This window comes from Coregonus clupeaformis, chromosome 3 (genome assembly GCF_020615455.1).
Source record: "Coregonus clupeaformis isolate EN_2021a chromosome 3, ASM2061545v1, whole genome shotgun sequence".
NCBI lineage: Eukaryota > Metazoa > Chordata > Actinopteri > Salmoniformes > Salmonidae > Coregonus > Coregonus clupeaformis.
In genome coordinates, this window is record NC_059194.1 from 6,309,553 (window position 1) to 6,326,907 (window position 17,355).

The 17,355-nt window shown below is 42.3% G+C and overlaps 2 protein-coding genes and 1 long non-coding RNA gene across 4 annotated transcripts in view; 1 reads left to right on the forward strand and 2 right to left on the reverse strand.

Moving 5' to 3' along the window:
* On the reverse strand, window positions 1–14,100 carry LOC123481827. The gene is made up of 3 exons (XR_006657332.1): window positions 13,827–14,100; window positions 707–1,677; window positions 1–335 (listed from the first exon to the last, which is right to left on the reverse strand). It is a non-coding gene; the product is annotated as an uncharacterized LOC123481827 (long non-coding RNA).
* Window positions 4,398–5,875, reverse strand: LOC121540248 (synaptonemal complex central element protein 3). Its single transcript, XM_041848976.2, has 3 exons — window positions 5,793–5,875; window positions 5,270–5,378; window positions 4,398–5,003 (listed from the first exon to the last, which is right to left on the reverse strand). The coding sequence occupies exons 2-3, from the start codon at window positions 5,376–5,378 to the stop codon at window positions 4,849–4,851; spliced, it is 264 nt and encodes an 87-aa protein (XP_041704910.1). The 5' UTR covers window positions 5,793–5,875; the 3' UTR covers window positions 4,398–4,848.
* Window positions 13,251–17,355, forward strand: part of LOC121538126 (MORC family CW-type zinc finger protein 3-like) — a 21,587-nt gene continuing 17,482 nt past the window's right edge. The window contains exons 1-2 of one of the 2 annotated variants that reach the window (XM_045206935.1): window positions 13,251–13,506; window positions 13,656–13,728. In XM_045206935.1, coding sequence (XP_045062870.1) covers window positions 13,468–13,506; window positions 13,656–13,728 — 112 coding nt within the window. In that variant the 5' untranslated portion in view covers window positions 13,251–13,467. The remainder of the gene's footprint in view (window positions 13,507–13,655; window positions 13,729–17,355) is intronic. The other variant, XM_045206934.1, reaches the window with a different exon arrangement.

Consider the following 17,355-nt stretch of genomic DNA (forward strand, 5'->3'; position numbering starts at 1 on the left):
GGGTTGAGGCTAGGGTTAGGTTTAAAATCAGATTGCATGACTTTGTGGCTGTGCCAGCTAGTGACCACTCTGCAGAGTTCATGACAACAAATGCCAACCTGCTACCACATCATAAACTAACCAATGGGCCTTTCCATTATATGCTGCTGTGTTGCTGATGCAGAGTTTCCCAGGAGTGAAGGAGATGATAGACCACTACACACACACACCTCTGCTGCTCATAGACATGGAGAGAGGAACTGGAGCACAGAGCCAGTGCTGCCTGCTGCACCCTGCACCACTCTGACCATAACCAGCAGCACAGGAGACACAGTGTGTGTTCCTTTATGACTCACCTGGTTATATAAAGGGAAGAAAAAAAGGAGTGTATAAAGTAGCTTGTAGGGAGAAGAGAGGGAACCAGATTTGTATTAGGTACAGTCGCCAATTCACAATGGAGGGTTTCTTTTCATGTTATAAGGTTAATGTTATGAAGTTGCATGTCGTAAGTTAAATGTAGTGAAGTAGTATATATTACACTGGTCTTCACCTGTCATTTTTAGGTTGTGATCATTAAGCTGAGAGAAAAATGTGTTTGATTACAAGTGTGACTATGTGGACTAATGATGGTCCCTATCCAGTTCTATAACCCACTGGCTCCATGCTTTCCTCTCACACACACACACACACACACACACACACTTCCTCCTTTCCTCTCCTTCTTCACCTTCATTTACTCTCCATCCTCCTCCATCTTCTTCATCTTCTCCTCCTCCTCATCTTCTTCCTCACTCCTCAGCCTGAGGTCATGTTTGGCCAGGTCACCCACCCCCTGTTCCACTCTGTTCAGAGAGGCCATCTTGTCACACGATCAGGTCACACTGTCTCAGCTGTGTCCGCACTGTGAACCGCACTGAACAGAAGAAAACATTCACAAAAAAACACACTGTAAAATAAACTTCTGTCTATTAGACAAAGCTGGCCTAGCTCTGTGCACTTTTTAAAAGAGGTTTAAAATCAAAAGGACTGAGTCTACCAAAATGTATGATTTTTATTTAAGAACAGTTGATTTGTTGATTAGTTGAACTGCATGTGGCATTGCAGGGCTAGAACAAGAATGTGGATTGTCTGACGGTTCCCTAAGTAGGAGAGGATTGGGAAACACTGTAGTAGATAAAGGAGAGGGTTGGGAACACTGTAGTAGATAAAGGAGAGGGTTGGGAACACTGTAGTAGATAAAGGAGAGGGTTGGGAAACACTGTAATAGATAAAGGAGAGGGTTGGGATCACTGTAGTAGATAAGGGAGAGGGTTGGGAACACTGTAGTAGATAAAGGAGAGGGTTGGGAACACTGTAGTAGATAAAGGAGAGGGTTGGGAACACTGTAGTAGATAAAGGAGAGGGTTGGGAACACTGTAGTAGATAAAGGAGAGGGTTGGGAACACTGTAGTAGATAAAGGAGAGGGTTGGGAACACTGTAGTAGATAAAGGAGAGGGTTGGGAACACTGTAGTAGATAAAGGAGAGGGTTGGGAACACTGTAGTAGATAAAGGAGAGAGCCCAGAGGGGTAAAGAAGAGAGATACAGATGTATCTACAAGCCAGTCTGTCCAGACACTCAGACATGGAGTCCAGCCCCTTCAGAATGTGGTCCAGATCAGTAGTCACCCTGTTCTGTACTCCTCTCGCTTCTCTCCATCTGAAACACAACAGACAGTCAACAACTGTATATTACATTCAGTCAGTGCAAAGTCAACGTGCATGGCCACTGGTTCACATAGAAAGAAATAGCCTACATTCAAACATTCACATTCATCAACATACACTGAACAAAAATATAAATGCAACATGTAAAGTGTTGATCCCATCTTTCATGAGATGAAATAAAAGATCCCAGAAATTGTCCATATGCACAAAAAGCTTATTTCTCCAAAAAGAAATGTTTTGCCCTGTTAGTGAGCATTTCTCCTTTGCCGAGATAATCCATCCACCTGACAGGTGTAGCATATCAAGAACCTGATTATGATCTGGGGACAATAAAAGTCCACTCTGAAATGTGCAGTTTTGGCACACACAATGGCACAGATGTCTCAAGTTGAGGGAGTGTGCAATTGGCATGCTGACTGCAGGAATGTCCACCAGAGCTGTTGCCAGATAATTTAATGTTTATTTGTCTACCATAAGCCGCCTCCAACGTCGTTTTAGAGAATTTCAGTGGGCAAATGCTCAACTTCGATGGCCACTGGCACACTGGGAAGTGTGCTCTTCACGATTGAATCCCGGTTTCAACTATACCGGGCAGATGGCAGACAGCGTGTATGGCGTTGTGTGGTCGAGCGGTTTGCTGATGTCAACGTTGGGAACCGGGTGCCCCATGGTGGCGGTGGGGTTATGGTATGGCCAGGCATGAGCTACAGACAACAAACACAATTGCATTTTATCAATAGCAATTTGAATGCACAGAGATACATGACGAGATCCATTGTCGTGCCATTCATCCACCACTATCACCTCATGTTTGTATGAAAAATGTATGCACTCACTAACTGTTAGTCGCTCTGGATAAGAGAGTCTGCTAAATGACTAAAATGTAAAATGTAATGTTTCAGCATGATAATGCAAGGCCCCATGTCGCATGGATCTGTACACAATGCCTGGAAGCTGAAAATGTCCTAGTTCCTCCATGGCCTGTATACTCACCAGACATGTCACCCAATGAGCATGTTTGGGATGCTCTGGATCAATGTGTATGACAGCGTTTTCCAGTTCCCACCAATATCCAGCAACTTCGCACAGCCATAGAGTAAGGTTACATGCACACAATAATGTGATTGTGGATAATCAGATTAATTTAACAGTTTGATTAAAACGTTTATATGCTTTGCAAGAAGAACGATTCCCTTAATAATCCTGTTTACATGGACACATCTGAAGTCAGGCTACCTGATGGCACTCTGATAAATGGAGAAAATCGCCAATCAAAATAAACGTTCTACCACAGCGAACACGTTATTTTTGGTAAGCATATTTGATTCTGAGTTCGGACATAACGTTTGTATGTGAAAACTAGTTCTACTATGCTACATTCAGTTGTTCCGAACTCACTTCACTCGCACTAATACGGGACGCTCGCTCAGCTGGTGCTTACACATGCGCAGATCAAATACACAGCTGGAACGCTGATTAAGGTGTTTACATGTCCTAATAATTCGAACGATTGCTCAGAAAACCAGTTGTTTTAATCGGCATATGCTTACTTCGATTTTGACCTTACGCCGATTAAGATAAACAGAGTAAGGTATTTAAATGACTATTGCATAATCTGCCTACGTTATATGGGCATTGAATTGGTGAAGGCCAGGTAGGGGAGGAGATAGGGATAAATTACTTATCCAAAGAGAGACATATTGGATAGACCGCATGTGCACGCTTGCCCCAGCAGGCCTTAATGAGGAATGTTAATTTTCTTGTTGTTTGTAGTATGCTATTATAGTATGCTATATAATATAATAGGCCAAACACTTTGGTAATGGCATCTTAATGTAATTGTATTGTGTGTCTATGTATCTTTATTAGATTGTCATGTTTCCCCCACAGCTCTCTCTGCTGGGATCTCTTGATTGGGCCAATACTGACTGGGAATTTAGAATTATGCCCACCGGTGTGAGTTCTTGTTGTGACATTGATTGACATTGCCTTGCACACTGAAGAAGGGCTCATACCCGAAACGTTCGTGCGACAATAAAAATATGTCATTTTAAGTTTATTTACCGGAGCGCTGTCCCATTACTGTTCTTTGGATTATATACCAGGATCCAGCACCTGATTTAAATTGATATAAAGTGGAGTCGAGCACATTGTTTATCTTTTCATAATCTGCCTACTGCCATAATCCGTTTATCTAATTATTAGTGTACATGTAAACGTACTGATTGACGAGGAGTGGGACTACATTCCACAGGCCACAATCAACAGCCTGATCAACTCTATGCGGAGATGTGTTGGGCTGCATGAGGCAAATGGTGGTCACACCAGATACTGACAGGTTTTCTAATCCACGCTCCTACCTTTAAGGTATCTGTGACCAACAGATGCATATCTGTATTCCCAGTCATGTGAAATCAATAGATTAGGGCCTAATGAATTTATTTAAATTGACTGATCTCCTTATATGAACTGTAATTTAGTAAATTCTTTGCAATTGTTGCATGTTAAGTTAATATTTTTGTTCAGTGTAAATACTACTCTGAAGAATGAGATAAAGGCTTTAGAAACTGTAAGCCTTAAGTACAACGCTACAGTACCATGACTGCTGGGGGTATGACTAGGATGTGACTATCAAGATGTAGAATGTCAACATGTGTATGCACATTTTACCAACTCCTTTTGGCATCCCAATAAACAAGCTAACAGTCAATATTCTCGATTCAAGTTTTATCTTATTATTTGACCAAACAGGCAAACCACAAATTCATAACACAACACTAAAGTTAATTGAACACCCTGTCCTCAGGTACATAAACAACCATAATCTACATATAACAGCACCATATAACAGCCTGCTGCTCAGTTTAGACAGCATGCAGTGTGGGGCAGGAGTCATCTATCTCAATCATCTATCTCCTGTGGCTTCTGCTTCTGTCAAAGAGAGAGAGAGGCTGCAGATATGGGACTCTAGTCTACATATAACCAACATTGTAGACAAGCATACAGGGCACAGGCTACTAGCTTTGGATTAAGGTCAATTTCAGAACATCAGACATTCCCGGTGAATCACAGCCAATCACATTTCTGTCAGTGAGATGGAGGTGGTATGTACAGGTCTAGGACACTCCATCCCCATCACTTGGTTCAGCCCCTGTCCCAGTTCCTATCCCATCCCCTGGTTCAGCTCCTGTTCCCCAGGGGAGCCACAGATGACAGCCCTGCAGCGGAGGAACTCTTCCTCCAGCCGCTGTAGGGAGTCCCCCAGATCAGGACTGGTCCGCTGCACCACCATGTCATAGGCCATCCACGTCAGCTGTACTGGGAAACCAAAGGGGAGATGAAGGACAGGGCTGTTGGTGTCAGTAGTGGGCTGTACTGAGTATGATTTAAAACACAAGGCAGAATTTAGATTTAATGGATGTGTGTAATTCACTTTTCTAAATGTAATAAAAAAAAGGGTGGGTAGTAAATGGAATGGCGGTGGAGAGTTAGGGTTTAGCTACTATTTTCTATTTCAGAATAACTGTTATTCAATAACAGTAAGTACATTATACAGATGCTCTTAATAAAGTTAGTTACCATACCTGATATATTTTCCACGTCTTCAATCATTCTCTCTAAATCCTTGTTCAACTCCATCATCTCTTCTCCCCAGTCCTCTTGATGGTCGCTGGATGAAGGAGAATCGGCCATCTACAAACCCCATATATTCTCATCAAGATTCGAAATACTAACGTGAACTAATAACGTTAATGCTTCCAACCAAAACCAACCACACTGTAAATGATTAATGAACGTACCAAAGTGATTGGGATAAATACATATAAGTTATGGACGTGGATAAAGTAGTTTATACATTTTCAAATCCGTTTTATTTTGGTGACATTTGATTGACAGGTTCACGTCGTTAGCTAGCTAAGTAAACTAGCTAACTAAACTAGCTAACGTTAGCTAGCTGGCTGCAAACCGTTGCTAAAATTTATCCAAACAAATTAAGTCTGTAAGCTTGTCGTACTAATCTTGGTTTAAATAACACAATGTAGAGTACCTTAACAAAATAAGCACCTTATTTATGAATATTTAAAAATGAAGAAAAAAAATACTTACGATGCTCTAGCTGGCGGTCTCTTCCTTTTATCTTGGTTGTTTGTCATCAGAAATTGCGCGCGCACTGAGGAACAGATTCGTCATGCCAATGAAGAAAATGTAAATTGAATTGAAATTAAATGAGAGAGAGTAGTGTAGCAAGTGGGGATAGCGTCAATTCCATGGTAAAGGAATTATGCTGAGACGCCGACTTTCTGCTTTAAAATGTATGCAAAAAAAACAACATTGATTTAAAAGTCTAACAAACCATACAACTCTATGCACAATGATTACTTCGAACAATTTACACATTAAAAAAATACATTTTACTGGAAAAACTGTGCAGATATGAAAACGTTGGTAACAAAATTGCTATAAAATCTCCCTCGAATTGTATTCTGTGGAAATTGTTAAAAGTAGTCATTGTGCATAGAGTTCTATGCTTTGTTAAACTTTGAAATTAATGGTTTTTGTTTGGTATACCTTTTAAAGTGACAAATGAGTCTCAACTTAATTTCGTTACAATGGAATTTCCCAGAGACAAATCGAACCCAGCCTGTCCTGTGCTGGAGCCAATGGCCATTAATTGATAGGCATTTGAGAGTAGATCATCTCTCATCATAGCCCAAAGAAATTCCTCATATTCAGTACTATACGGGTTGTTCAAAAAGCACAAGAAAGAGGATTTCGACCCCCACCATCTCAGATTGTCTGAAATAATGTATGTAGTTAGGAACAGATATGATTAGCATTCCTGAAACATTATTTTGTTTCAATATAATTTGATCTGAGAAATTAAGCTAATTGATTGCACCTAAATTGGCCATTTAAATTTATAGGATTCAGATAATATTCAATGAATATAGTACCCAACGTCTGATTTGGACCAAATGTCTTCCTACCAATGAGTAAGACACAAAGGAATCCTCCCAAAATATAAAAATCACCCATCGACCCCCACACCCCATGCCAATCCCACCCCAACAACCAGTATACAGTATCAGTTGGCTCTCTATGTTTGAGAAGTAGTATGAAGCTGTGGCTTGTAGTGTTGCTTCTCCATACTATGCAATGTATTACCCTGTGAATCTGGAGATTTCCCTTTGTTCAGAGAAATTAGTAATTGAAGTTGAATGGATTATTTACCATAAAGTAGGGTGAAAGTACAAGGTTTTGACCACTAGATGCCACTGTTTCTGCTCCTTTGCAACTTTGGGTAGAAAACCAATAGATTTGTCTCATTATGAAAATACACTACATGACCAAAAGTATGTGGACACCTGCTCGTCGAACACCTCATTCCAAAATCATGGGCATTAATATGGAATGTCATTGTATGCTGTAGCGTTAAGATTTCCCTTCACTGGAACTAAGGGGCCTAGCCCAAGCCATGAAAAACAGCCCCAGACCATTATTCCTCCTCCACCAAACTTACAGTTGGCACTAAGCATTCAGGCAGGTAGCGTTCTCCTGGCATCTGCCAAACCCTGATTATTTTCCCACATTTTGTTACGTTACAGCCTTATTCTACTAATGACAAAGCGAAAAAAGGTTTCTAGACATTTTAGCAAATTTATTACAAATAAAAAACAGAAATACCTTATTTACGTATGTATTCAGACCCTTTGCTGTGAGACTCGAAATTGAGCTCAGGTGCATCCTGTTTCCATTGATCATCGTTAAAACGTTTCTACAGCTTGATTGGAGTCCACCTGTGGTAAGTTCAATTGATTCGACATGATTTGGAAAGGCACACACCTTTCTATATAAGGTCCCACAGTTGACAGTGCATGTCAGCGCAAAAACCAAGCCATGAGGTCCAAGAAATTGTCCATAGAGTTCAGAGACAGGATTGTGTCAAGGCACAGATCTGGGGAAGGGTACCAAAACATTTCTGCAGCATTGAAGGTCCCCAAGAACACCGTGGCCTCCATCATTCTTAAATGGAAGAAGTTTGGAACCACCAAGAGACTCTTCCTAGAGCTGGCAGCCCAGCCAAACTGAGCAATCGGGGGAGAAGGGCCTTGGTCAGGGAGGTGACCAAGAACCTGATGGTCACTCTGACAGAGCTCCAGAGTTCCTCTGTGGAGATGGGAGAACCTTCCAGAAGGACAACCATCTCTGCAGCACTCCACCAATCAGGCCTTTATGGTAGAGTGGCCCGACGGAAGCCACTCCTCAGTAAAAGGCACATGACAGCCCGCTTGGAGTTTTCCAAAAGCCACCTAAAGGACTCTGACCATGAGAAACAAGATTCTCTGGTCTGATGAAACCAAGATTAAACTCTTTGGCCTGAATGCCAAGCGTCACGTCTGGAGGAAACCTGGCACCATCCCTACGGTGAAGCATGGTGGTGGCAGCATCATGCTGTGGGGATGTTTTTCAGCGGCAGGGACTGGGAGACAAGTCAGGATCGAGGGAAAGATGAACGGAGCAAAGTACAGAGAGATCCTTGATGAAAACCTGCTCCAGAGCGCTCAGGACCTCAGACTGGGGGGGTGGAGGTTCACCTTTCAACAGCACAACGACCCTAAGCACACAGCCAAGACATTGCAGGAGTGGCTCTGAATGTCGTTGAGTAGCGCAGCCAGACCGGGACTTGAACTTGATTGAACATCTCTGGAGAGACCTGAAAATAGCTGTGCAGCGACGCTCCCCATCAAACCTGACAGCGCTTGAGAGGATCTGCAGAGAAGAATGGGAGAAACTCCCCAAATACAGGTGTGCCAAGCTTGTAGTGTCATACCCAAGAAGACTCGAGGCTGTAATCGCTGCCAAAGGTGCTTCAACAAAGTACTGAGTAAAGGGTCTGAATACTTATGTAAATGTATTATCTGTTTTTTATTTTTAATAAATTAATTTGTTTTTCTAAAAACCTGTTTTTGCTTTGTCATTATGGGGTATTGTGTGTAAATTGATGATGGAAAAAAAAACATTTTAATCCATTTTAGAATAAAGCTGTAACAAAATGTGGAAAAAGTCAAGGGGTCTGAATACTTTCCGAATGCACTGTAACTGTTTGTTACATGCAATATGCTTTGTGGACTTCACCAGACAGAGGTTGCTCTCCGGTTTTGTGATGAAACAAAGGTGGTCGAATTTATTCTGCCAGTGTCTTCTTGTCTCGGCCTTTAGGCCTATATGTCGCAAGGCATATGAACAAACAGGTTATAGAGCAAACTATGTAATTATCACAACAAATAGGTTGTAATATGGCTTTTCTTTCTGGCTTCCCCATTTATTGTACCCGCTACTGATTGTGTGGTCATCCTCACAGTTCATGCCAGTCCTCCGTGAAAGCAATTCAGTTTATCGATCTCTCTTAGCAACCTATTGCTTCAACCCAACTCTCCTTAAATAGATCAACAAGTGGCCGCACTCTGAGAGGGCTATCCCTATGGTGCAATTCTCATATGAAGACTTTTCCTACAAGCCCAAAACTTTGATGTAAAAATGGTCTAGGGACTAAAATGTTGTGACAACCCTAATAGAACCCAACACCCTTACCATTGCAAAACACTATACAGTGTGTGTTTGGAACTTTTACCATTGAAGACCATTTGAGACCATAACATTGAAACCATTAGAACTGCTGTAACCTAAAGCCGCCGGCATACTAGGTTCTGTTTCCTCCTAGCAGAACTCGGCTAGGCAAAGCGAATGTCTGTGCCTCACATACTCCCTTAAAAGACCTTCGCTTGAAAAACAAGAAAAAAAACAGCAATATTACTGTTTGTCCCTATTGAGACGCTGTAGCAAAACGTAGCCAGTATACAGTACACTTCCTCAAAATCAAGAAATCTTTCATTAATGCAGAGGAGGTCTTAGTCATGCAATTTTACATCTAACTAAGGTGTTTTGTGCAGTACTTCTCAAGTGAAAAAATGTGCATGAAAACTAGTCGTCTCTCATTGAATGACAACAAACACTTAATTGAAGAATCCCGTCCACTACTAGGAGTAGTACTGTTGACCAATCAGCAACGAAGGGTAGTAGACTTCGGCTACCGAACTTCGACTTGCCCCAGCAAAAAAAATGGTGTAAGCGAACAGCCGAAAAAGCCCTGCCGAACACCAAAACTAACAAAAGCGTCATATGTCGTCATAATATATGCTCAAACTGTTTTGACTGGGAAGAATGTGTGGTTTGCTTGTTCACCAAGAATGATCTAACAGTAACTAATCCAGACTTTTTTGAAGGGAATAAACCACAGATAAAGCATAAAAGAAGGACAAACTGAATTGCTTTCATGGAGGACTGGCTTGAATTGTGTGGGTGACCAAATCTATTGGTTTTCTACCCAAAGTTGCAAAGGAAATGTTGTGATGTATTTAATAAATACAAGAGACCAGGGCCCGGTTTCCCAAAAGCATAATCTTAAGGCTAAATTCATCGTTAGAACCTTGGATCCTATGGTGTGGTGATATAGCAGGAACAGCGGCATCTAGTGGTCAAAACATGGTACTTTCACACTACTTTATGGTAAATAAAGCAAGTGACTTCAATTACTTATTGAAAAAAACATTACCAGGTTCACAGGGTAATACATTACATAGTATGGAGAAGCAATACTCCAAGCCGCAGCTTCATACTACTTCTCAAACATAGAGAACTGATACTGTATACTGGTTGTTGGGGTTGGATTGGCATGGGGTGTGGGGGTCCGTGGGTGGCTTTTGACCGTTTTTGGGGGATTCCTCATACTCATTGGTAGGAAGAAGTTTGGTCCAAATTGGACGTTGGTGCTATATTTATTGAATATTATCTGAATCCTATAAATTTAAATGGCCAATTTCGGTGCAATCAAATAGCTTAATTTCTCCAAGATCAAATTACATTTCAACAAAATAATGTTTCAGGAATGCCAATCTTACCTGTTTCTAACTACAGAAACAATTTCAGAACAATCTGATAGTGGGTGTCATGGCTTGCTGAAATAACATGGAACAACTTGTAAAGTGCGTTCGGAAAGTACTCAGACCCCCTGACTTTTTCCACATTTTGTTACGCTACAGCCTTATTCTAAAATTGATTAAATTGTATTTTTTTCCTCATCAATCTACACACAATACCCCATAATGATAAAGCAAAAACAGGTTTTTAGAAAAACGACGGAAATATCACATTTACATAAGTATCCAGACCCTTTACTCAGTACTTTATTGAAGCACCATTGGCAGCGATTACAGCCTTGAGTCTTGGGTATAACGCTACAAGCTTGGCACACCTTATTTGGGGAGTTTCTCCCATTCTTCTCTGTCAGGTTGGATGGGGAGCGTTGCTGCACAGCTATTTTCAGGTCTCTCCAGAGATGTTAGATCGGGTTCAAGTCCGGGCTCTGGCTGGGCCACTCAAGGACATTCAGAGACTTGTCCCAAAGCCACTCCTGCGTTGTCTTGGCTGAGTGCTTAGGGTCGTTGTCCTGTTGGAAGGTGAACCTTCACCCCAGTCTGAGGTCCTGAGCGCTCTGGAGCAGGTTTTCATCAAGGATCTCTCTGTACTTTGCTCCGTTCATCTTTTCCTCGATCCTGACTAGTCTCCCAGTCCCTGCTGCCGAAAAACATCCCCACAGCATGATGCTGCCACCACCATGCTTCACCGTAGGGATGGTGCCAGGTTTCCTCCAGACATTACGCTTGGCATTCAGGCCAAAGAGTTCAATCTTGGTTTCATCAGACCAGAGAATCTTGTTTCTCATGGTCTGAGTCCTTTAGGTGCCTTTCGGCAATCTCAAAGTGGGCTGTCATGTGCCTTTTACTGAGGAGTGGCTTCCGTCTGGCCACTCTACCATAAAGGCCTGATTGGTGGAGTGCTGCAGAGATGGTTGTCCTTCTGGAAGGTTCTCCCATCTCCACAGAGGAACTCTGGAGCTCTGTCAGAGTGACCATCAGGTTCTTGGTCACCTCCCTGACCAAGGCCCTTCTCCCCCGATTGCTCAGTTTGGCTGGGCTGCCAGCTCTAGGAAGAGTCTCTTGGTGGTTCCAAACTTCTTCCATTTAAGAATGATGGAGGCCACGGTGTTCTTGGGGACCTTCAATGCTGCAGAAATGTTTTGGTACCCTTCCCCAGATCTGTGCCTTGACACAATCCTGTCTCTGAACTCTATGGACAATTTCTTGGACCTCATGGCTTGGTTTTTGCTCTGACATGCACTGTCAACTGTGGGAGCTTATATAGACAGGTGTGTGCCTTTACAAATCATGTCCAATCAATTGAATTTACCACAGGTGGACTCCAATCAAGTTGTAGACACATCTCAAGGATGATCAATGGAAACAGGATGCACCTGAGCTCAATTTCGAGTCTCATAGCAAAGGGTCTGAATACTTATGTATATAAGGTATTTCTGTTTTTTATAAATTTGCAACAACAAAAAAATCGACAACCTGTTTTCGCTTTGTCATTATGGGGTATTGTGTGTAGATTGATGAGGAAAAACGTTTATTTAATCAATTTTAGAATAAGGCTGTACTGTAACAAAATGTGGAAAAAGGGAAGGGGTCTGAATACTTTCCGAATGCACTGTATATGAAATTGCCCAATGTTTTAATGTCTGTCGAACAGTTATTCCATTAAATGTGACATATTTAGGCCTTGCTGCTATTATTTTCGATGTGATCGTTTTATCCAGAGACCCTGCTTTTTCAAGGACCCTCTGAAAGTTATCTGAGGCCCCTGGGGGTCCTATAGGCCCACTTTATTATTATTATTATTATTATTATTATTATTATTATTATTATTATTATTATTATTATTATTATTATTATTATTATTATGTGAATCACAACCCTCCGTGTAGCTCAGTTGGTAGAGCATGGCGCTTGCAACGCCAGGGTTGTGGGTTCGTTTCCCACGTGGGCCAGTATGAAAAAAATAATAATGCACTGACTAACTGTAAGTCGCTCTGGATAAGAGCGTCTGCTAAATGACTAAAATGTAAATGGCCTGGACTAGAGGAAGTTGTTTGTATGGCTGAATGGTGCAACATTCTGTGGTCTGTTTCAATACCCAGGAGATAAGATCAAGGTGAAGGTTCAATGTGCACTAGACAAGAACACACAGCCCTGCTTTTGTTTGTCCGAACCAAACTCACCTCTATTTTAAAAAAGGCAGATAAATAAGCTAGTTATGTGCGCACTAGGTTCGTATTGTGCTATGAGTTTTAGACCACAGCAGTTTTAGACCACAGCAGCACTTACTACTTTGGCACTCATTGTCGATAGAAGTTGTTATTCTGCGAAACGGCGGCCACCGAAGGCTTCTCTGTAATTTGAAACCATAGGTCTAAAACACCAGAATAGCAGGTGCACCACCTTGGAAGTCCCCCGGGGGTTAGCAGTGTGGTTACGGTTAGGGGTTTGTTCAAAATAAAAAAATAATTTAAAAAAATAGAAATGGGCGGGGTTTATGACTTTGCATCTGTTCAGCCCCGGGTGGGCTGAACAGATGCCGCGTGTATGTACTAGTCGGAACTAGGAAACTGGCATTTCCGACTTGCTATCTGGTTGAACGCGGCACTTGTATAACTAGCTACAACCAGTTAGCAAGTCGGACATTTCAGAGTTCCGACTAGTACGTGAATGCGGCAAGACAGACCTTTGCGCGCCGCCTGTCTCTACGTAGGTCACAGAGTTTAAACTCTGTACTGTCTTTGACGTCGGTGTCGTTGGCCTGCAAGTGGCTTTAACTGTAAAACATGGCGAGGCTTAGCGAGCATGGGATTCGTCTCAGTTCCGTATGTATTTTTAAAATAAGTTATTTACTGTACAGAAAACGGGTTATAAGCTATTGCATTTGTATTCGTTCTTATAGGCTAGATAGGTTGTTGACGTTTTGTTTTTATTATAAAGGAAAATACTAAATATCGAAGTTGTTTTTTTGCAGATGAGTCCGTCCTTCCTGAATAGTAATTCAACAAGTCATACGTGGCCTTTCAGCGCAGTTGCAGAACTAATAGGTAACAACAGAAAACTTTCATTTTGATACTTTCTGTGTTTTCATTTCCCCTTCTGCTGAAGACAGGAACGTTGCAAATGTTTGTGTGTAAAAACTTACTGGTGGCATGGCTTCCGCGTAATAAAATACAATAGACGCCTTGTCTGGGTCTGTGGTGAGCTCTCTTCATCGACAGTCTGTCATCCACCTGTTAATTTCTCATCGCAATATGTGTCACATATACTTAACTTTAGTTATACTTAAGTTATAAAATGTAAATATAATCAAGTGAAGTGCCATAACTTACAGAGGAGAAAAAGTTCTGCATACAGTAACGTTGACATGACGTCAGGCATGCAGAAAATATTTTCATCAACGCAGTAACACCACTTGCAATGTGCGTAAAATATGTTTTATATTCATGTCTGTTTTTTATCTAAATTCGGTAGATATGTTTCAACCAATCAGCGCTGAGAAGGCTCCACTCTGTGCATGATCATTGGTTGGAATAGACCAGTTGGTTCGTGCCGTGTGCATTGTCTGTTGGTCACCTTCAAATTTGTAGTAGCCTGCGATTTGCATACTTGGAATAACCCGAGTGCGGTGCACCCTGGAGACTTGCATTTGGTTAAGCAATGCAGTGCTTGACTTGGGCAGGAAGTCACCGTAGCTGAGTACCAGCATCTCAAATGTTCTACTGCTTGAGCTGTTCGCCTTAGAATATTAGCTCAAAAGTATTGTGGAGCTCCTGCACCTGAATATAAACAGTACCGGCACCCAACATGTGTACCTGCACCTATTTTAGTCAAGCACTGAATATACATACTGGGTGTGTTTTGAGCAAATCACTTTTGTCAAGGGTGTGTTTTGAGCAAATCACTTTTGTCAAGGCGATGGTCACTACCTTCCAAAGTGTGTTGCATTATGGGGATACAAATAGTCTGACTTGCACCTACATGATGACTGCATGGACTTGACAAAAACCATGTGATCAATGGTCATGAAGTTTTGTCTGCAGTCGCCTGCAAATTTCTGCAGTTGCTCTTAACCAACTTCATCCTGCAGCCATCACCTGAATTGTGGGAGGCAATTGTCAACTAATCATTAGGGTGTTTTTGTTTGACCCACACAAACGTGACCAAAGAAGTGACTAAAACAGGAACTAACTTTGCTACGATTCATGTATAGTTGAATGTGATATTTGAGGCTCTCTTTCACCAATTTATAGTACAATGTACACACCTATATTTACTGCTTTTGAGTGTGTGATATGGGGATTGGTGACGTGTTTATTTTGACGTTACAAAGAAGCTTTTAGAAACCACAGCAACACTGCCATGTTGCACCGAGCCTTCCTGTTGCAAAACCACATCCTTGTCCGACTTTAGGCTGTCCCAGATGCACCTCCCCCGACTTCACTCGTCGACTCAAAACAAGCCCATTGTGTTGTAACTTTGATTAAAGGCCCAATGCAGCTGTTTTATATCAATATCAAATCATTTCTGGGTAACAATTAAGTACCTTACTGTAACAGATTTCCATTCAAATGGGCAAAAATAGCTTTTTAGCAAAAAACTATTTCTCAAGCAAGAATTTTGCAAGGACTGTCTGGGAGTGGTCTGAGTGGGGAGAGAACTGAACTAACTGTTATTGGCAGAGAGGTTTGGAGCTCTCTTTGTTATTGGTCTATTAACCAATTTACCGCATGGTGATGTTTCAAGTACAGTGAAATGCATTTCTTGCAAACTCAAAACCCAACAATGCAATAATCAATAACAATGTAATACTAGAAGAAAAAAAAAACACGAGAAATAAGAAGAAATATGAAGAACACAATAAGTAAGTAAGCATACTATATACAGGGTCAGTTCCAATACCATATTTACAATGTGCAGGGATACTGGAGTGATGGAGGTAAGGTGACTATGCGACAAGTAGCCTAGCGGTTAAGAGCATTGGGCCAGTAACCGAAAGGTTGCTGGTTCGAATCCCCGAGCCGACTAGGTGAAAAATCTGTTGATGTGCCCTTGAGCAAGGCGCTTAACCCTAATCGCTCCTGTAGGTCGCTCTGGATAAGAGCATCTTCTTAATGTCAAATGTGAATAGGCAACAGGATATAATATAAACAGAGTAGCAGCAGCTTGTATGTGAGTGGGTGTACGTGTGTGTAGAATCAGTATAAATGTATGTGCACAATATGAGTGAGTGTGTGTGTGATTGTGTAGGGCCCTGTGAGTGTGCATAGAGAGTGCAAAAACAAAAGGTCAATAAAGATACAAGGTTAACTCAAGTCTGTGTAGCTATTTTGTTAGCTATTTATCAGTCTTAGCTATTTTGTTAGCTATTTATCAGTCTTATTGCTTGGGATATAAGCTATTCAAGAGCCTGTTGGTGCCAGACTTGATGCACCGGTATCGCTTGCCGTGCAGAAACAAAGAGAATAGTCTATGGTTCGTGTGGTTGGAGTCTTTAATGATTTTCCTGGCCTTCCTACCACACCGCCTGATATAGATGTCTTGGATGGCAGGGAGCTCGGCCCCAGTGATGTACTGGGCTGTCCGCACCACCCTCTGTAGCACCATGCAATCGAGGGCGGTGCTATTGCCATACCAGGCAGTGATGCAGCCAGTCAATATGCTCTCAATGGTACAGCTGTAGAACCTTTTCAGGATTTGAGGGCCCATGCCAAACTTTTTCAACTTCCTGAGGGGGAAGAGGCACTGTCGCGCCTTCTTCACGACTGCGTGTGTGTGTTTGGACCATTTTAAGTCTTTAGTGATTTGGACACCGAGGACTTTGAAGCTCTCGACCTGCCCGTTTCCTGTAGTCTACGATCAGCTCCTTGGTCTTGCTGATGTTGAGGGAGAGGTTGTTGCTCCGGCACCACACTGCCAGGTCACTGACCTCCTCCCTATAGGCTGTCTCATCGTCGCCGGTGATCAGGCCTACCACCATTGTGTTGTCAGCAAAGTTGATGATGGTGTTGCAGTCGTGGGTTACAGCAAATACAGGAGGGGACTAAGCACACACCCCTGTGTTGAGGGTCAGCGTGGCAGAGGTGATGTTGCCTACTCTCACCACCTGGGATCGACCCGTCAAGAAGTCCAGGATCCAGTTGCAGAGGGAGGTGTTCAGACCCAGAGTCCTAAGCTTGGTGACAAGCTTGGAGGGGACAATGGTGTTGAACGCTGAGCTGTAGTCAATGAACAGCATTCTCACATACTGTAGGTATTCCTCTTATCTAGGTGGGTGAGGGCAGTGTGGAAAGCAATTGAGATTGCGTCATCTATGGATCTGTTGGGGCAGTATTCAAATTGGAGTGGGTCTAGGGTGTCTGGGATGATGGAGGTAATGTGTGCCATAACCAGCCTCTCAAAGCACTTCCTGATTACAGAAATGTAGTCATTGTGGCATTAAGCCTTAGAGTTCTTGGGGAAAGGAATGATGGTGGTCATCTTAAAACGTGGGGATTACAGACTGGGACAAGGAGAGGTTGAAAATGACAGTGAATATGCCTGCCAGCTGTTCCACGCATGCTCTGAGAACACGCCCTGGAATACCGCCGGGCCCCGTGGCCTTGTGGGTGTTGACCTGATTTAAAGACCTTTCTCACGTCTGCCTCGGAGAGTGAGATCACTCAATCCTCTGG